The sequence below is a fragment of the Adiantum capillus-veneris genome, chromosome 5, assembly GCF_014529385.1.
Source record: "Adiantum capillus-veneris isolate H3 chromosome 5, ASM1452938v2, whole genome shotgun sequence".
In the NCBI taxonomy this organism is placed as follows: Eukaryota; Viridiplantae; Streptophyta; class Polypodiopsida; order Polypodiales; family Pteridaceae; genus Adiantum; species Adiantum capillus-veneris.
In genome coordinates, this window is record NC_140935.1 from 157,454,828 (window position 1) to 157,459,372 (window position 4,545).

Consider the following 4,545-nt stretch of genomic DNA (forward strand, 5'->3'; position numbering starts at 1 on the left):
TTGCTTCTCTTGGATGAATTCTTGGTGCTACATCACCATTGCCCTCACCAAGATTGACTAGCTACTCCTGTGAGGGAATGGTGAATTGAGAGAGATGGGGTGAGCTTCTTGTAGGAAAGAAGACTTCTTCATGGCTAAGTAACACAAGAAGTTTTGGACAGATTCTCACAATAATTCCCACGTTATGACTTACCTCAACATCATGAGTTTCTATGAGGGAGCGGTGGGGGGTCGGGGGTCCCCTGCTCCCAATCGCACCTAGCTAGGTATGCAATGCCTCCCGAGCAGAAGCTCATGATGTTATGCATTGTATGAAAAACATTGAAAAAGGCTCCCTTTTCCTAAATGAGAAAATTTCTAAATCTTCTTCTGTAAGGGGCTCTAATTACCGAGCATTGACGTTTCGTAAGGGATTTGGGTCTTATACTGTTGTGCTATACCATTGTGGTGGCAATCCCGCAATCAGGTGTATCATGTAAGAAGCTAACATGGACTAACAAAGTCACACTTAGATTGATAATATAAGCAAGGAAACACCGATAATATAAGCAAAGAAACACCTTCCCTGTAGGAAAATGGATAAAAGCCTTTAAACTTCCATGCCTGCAACATCTTCGCTAGCGCACAGGCGAGTACAAATAATAAGATGGAATATAAAACACATGTGAGTACATGTAGGAACACATATGTAAGGATCCCCATACATCAGTGAAGGATCATTAGATATGTGCTAAGGGTATATACATGTGTACTGAAGAATTAGACACATGTGAGTACATGAGGGAACACATCTATGAATATCCACGGACATGGTGGGTAAAGAATATTTCGATGATGCCGAGTGAAGTTTTCCGAGCGCCATAACTTAAAAAGGATACCAATAGCATGATTTCAGGATCAACTACAACCCTTGGAGTCCCTCCACTCCATGAAAAGAAGAGCAGCCCTGTAGTGGAAATATGCTCCACCAATGACCAGGATATGGAAGAGGTTATGACTATGACCCCCAAGATCAAAATGGCCTGGCTTCCACCTCTCGGGCACTCGTATCATGTAAATCACCGTCCCAATACAGTAGCATCCTGCCATGCCAATCTCTAGTCCGACTGTAATGGGTAGCAAGGGTTCATTCCAATGCATCATAAGCCCATGTATCGCGGGGATAAACCCTGATATCCCCATTGACATAAAGAGCAATGCACGAAATGTTCGGTACTTGCCTTCTTGCAAAGCCGGCGCAAACAACACTCCCAGAGTTATGATCCCCATGGTTGTTATGGTGCTCAGGTAGATCCATTGCCATATAGGCTCACATTGGAAAACATAGTAGATTGGTGGAAAGAAAGATGTTGCGATCATGGTGGCGATGCCCGCATAGTCAACTCGCATCAGGAATAGGGCAAGCGATTGGGAATGGCATGTGAAGAGATGGCAAACCGTGCTCGCAAGCAAGCAAAACATGGATCCTCCCATGAAGACAAAGAAGGGCCACCTTGTGGCCCTATCCATCGACGGTCTCATCATCTTGCCCACATCTCTTTTAATTGTTTCCTGGACACACAATGGTCTTCATTAAGTGGAGTGCCAAAGACCAAAATATGGCAACATAAACATACGACAGCTCAAAAAATTAGCATACCAAGAGGCAATGTTCCGACATGTTGAGGCCCAGTCCTTGCGCACATCTATGTAAGCACAAAATAGAGAACATCATGAGAGACCCGCATGTAGACTTCTATGCAGTAGCAAGCAGATTGGAGCAGTATATTCTGCGTTTGAATGAAGCCTTCACATGCCGCATGATAAAGACTAATACGACTCAGTTACAAACCTTGAAAAAGATGGTAGGTGCCCCAATTCATAGACTGCGAAAAGCGTCAAGACAAGGAAGAACAAGAAACCCAACAAGTGCCTGCAAAAGAAACGCAATGTGAGTCTCGAGCCTCGACCATTGATTGCGACAATTCAGATCAGCATAACAGAATAAATCTACACATAGGTAGGAGATCATTAAGATGATTAATAAGAACACTTCTCATAGCTTATTGCAAGCCAACAGCATTCAGTTGGAAGACCTTAACCATTCATAGTCAGCTGAAAGAGAACTACACATGTTTTTGAGGGGTGCACACACACACACAGCAAAAATTGTCCACAAATTGTACGCAGTATTAAGGATTTATATACGCATTTCATCACTTGCCCAAGCAAATTACTGAAGATCTCTCATGCATAGTGACATGCATGCACGCACATATTGTGTGAATGTATGCATGTCTAGACAGGGGAGCGCGCACTTACGTCCATACATTGAGAGTCTCATTGTGCCATCTGAAGAGACTAGAGAGGGCCTGGCTGAGGGAGAACTCTGCTCTGTAATATGAGAGAATGAACTCATTGTCTTTGAGGTAGTCAGGGCAAGCATGGTAATCCAGGAGGCGATACGCCTGCTCCTTCACCTTCTTCTTCACTTTGCGCAGAGATTGCATTCCCAGCTGGTTTAGCAAAACCTCATCATCCTCTGCATGGGGAGCACCACACGCCTTCAAAGTTCTCTGTCGCGCGGCCATTACGTGCCTGCAAAAATGTGAGCTGTGCTTTTGAAGAGCTTCTGCAGAATTTGGGCGTATATCCAATATGCCGCATGCACGATGGACGACTGATTCTGATTAACTGCAGATCAATCCACCTGTGAAGTGAATACAGAGATTTCCTCTGATGAAGAAGCTCGCAGCCCACTTACACAAAAATGGAGCTTTACCTCCCTAGTAAGGAAAGTACAGACAAGCGCTGCCTTTGCCAAGTAGCCAAGCTTGGAGGTTGAAGAGGGAGGCCTACCACAGAGAGAGAGAGAGAGAGAGAGAGAGAGAGAGAGAGGTGCAATTCAAACGGAAAACCTGCACAATGCAAACCGTGCCTGTACTCCGCCCACTCCAAATGCACGAGGACGATGAATGACAAAGGAACGGCTCGACGGAGAGCGAGAGAGCCCGCGTACAAGCGTTGAGAGAGTTCACAGATGAAATTTCAACGTGGGTTACTGGGCTTCATTTATAGAAAGCGATCAAGGTCATGGAGATGTGCACTCAAACGCACACAGACTTCACACCCACTCACTCACTCTCTCTCTCTCTCTCTCTCTCTCTCTTCGCACACACACAGAGAGGACCCTGGTCGTCCCGACTCCCCTATGAGGAGGTTGTGCTCATTTAAGGAGGCAAACGTGTGCAGGCAATCTAGAGGAGGGACTTGTATATGCGTCACTGCGTTCTCCTCTGTTAATTGTTTGTGTGTGTGTTTTTGAGAGAGCGAGTTAGAGAGATAGAGAGAGAGAGCGCGTAGGTAATTCATTGCGGGAGGAAACCCAAATTCCGCCTGTTAGCTTTGGTGGGTGAGAAAGTGAGCGAAAAGACAGAGAGGACAAATCCACCTAAAGAGCGCTGGTAATGAAAGAGAAACAGAGAGAGCTAGGCTAAAGAGAGACGGAGAGTGTGTTTTGATTTGTTGGAGAAGGTAGAGACAGATTGAAAAAGGTGAAATATGGCTCTTGCTAGAAAATAACAGCCCAAGAGGCCCCGGCCCCCAAGTAACTTTTCTGGCAAGGATCACAAGCCCAAGAGGTCACATGCTACAATTGTTGAGTTGTGGGCTTTGAACTCGCTACCTTCGACTGACCATTGCAATGGGGTGAAGGAGTCGGTAAAAAGACGGGTCCTTGTTTAGGAAGCCGTCGACCCCCTTTTGTTGAGATATTTTTGACCCACTACCTATAGGGACTCCTTGGTTAAAGGGGTTGGGGCAAGCTTTCCAATGCATCTCCCTATCACGCACAATTTGTCACCCAATTTGGGCGCCTCTAAACTGGCTCTTTTTTGCTTTGATTCAGTTTCCACCATTGCTTGCGCTAATTTTCAACATCCTTGAGCAAATCTTGTGGTGTGACTTTTTACAAAGCTAGTAGAACTTACATCGTGCACGTGACATACTAGCACTGTATATCCACAAATTAAAAACGAGAATGCCACATCGTCATCGATGAGCAAGAACACGAAGCGATGCGTTTGCGACGTGTACAAGCAAAGGGTGAGTTTGATAGTTGTTTGGGGGGGGGTGTTGTCTTTAAGGGAGAAGAGAGGATTGGTGAAGGTTGGTGGACTCTCTTTATAAGAATCAGGGAGAACAACAAACAGAATTGAACCCAATGAGGTCCGGCATCCATGTCAACATAATATGCCTTTCAATATGCCAATTCCTATAGGAAGGGTATAGCCTTCACATGAGGATTATATTGTAAGGGCACGTACTTGGGTAAAAGGACTAAAAGGTCAAGTGGCCCCCTCTACACTTTTTGGTGCTCGCATCACATGGCCAGCTGTCACAAGCTCTACCTTTGACACGTGGCACTCCCTAAAGTACTTTGCAAATGTCCTTTATATAACTCAATCAAACACTCAAATAATTGGAATCTACTGGAACTTGGAAAATCCTTTGTGCAATGATACACCCAAGCCACGTTATCACTCCTCTAGCCTAATGTATGACCCT

General features: G+C 45.2%; 1 protein-coding gene across 2 annotated transcripts; it reads right to left on the bottom strand.

Moving 5' to 3' along the window:
• Positions 1-545: 545 nt before the first annotated feature.
• Positions 546-3,289, bottom strand: LOC147458382 (heptahelical transmembrane protein 1-like). 2 transcript variants are annotated; one of them, XM_086513034.1, is made up of 5 exons: positions 2,762-3,289; positions 2,302-2,673; positions 1,832-1,912; positions 1,640-1,685; positions 546-1,551 (listed from the first exon to the last, which is right to left on the bottom strand). In XM_086513034.1, the coding sequence occupies exons 2-5, from the start codon at positions 2,568-2,570 to the stop codon at positions 898-900; spliced, it is 1,050 nt and encodes a 349-aa protein (XP_086369160.1). In that variant the 5' UTR covers positions 2,571-2,673; positions 2,762-3,289; the 3' UTR covers positions 546-897. The 2 variants fall into 2 exon arrangements, with proteins under 2 accessions (XP_086369160.1, XP_086369159.1); XM_086513033.1 differs by having other exon boundaries at positions 2,302-3,289.
• Between the last annotated feature and the right edge of the window lie 1,256 nt (positions 3,290-4,545).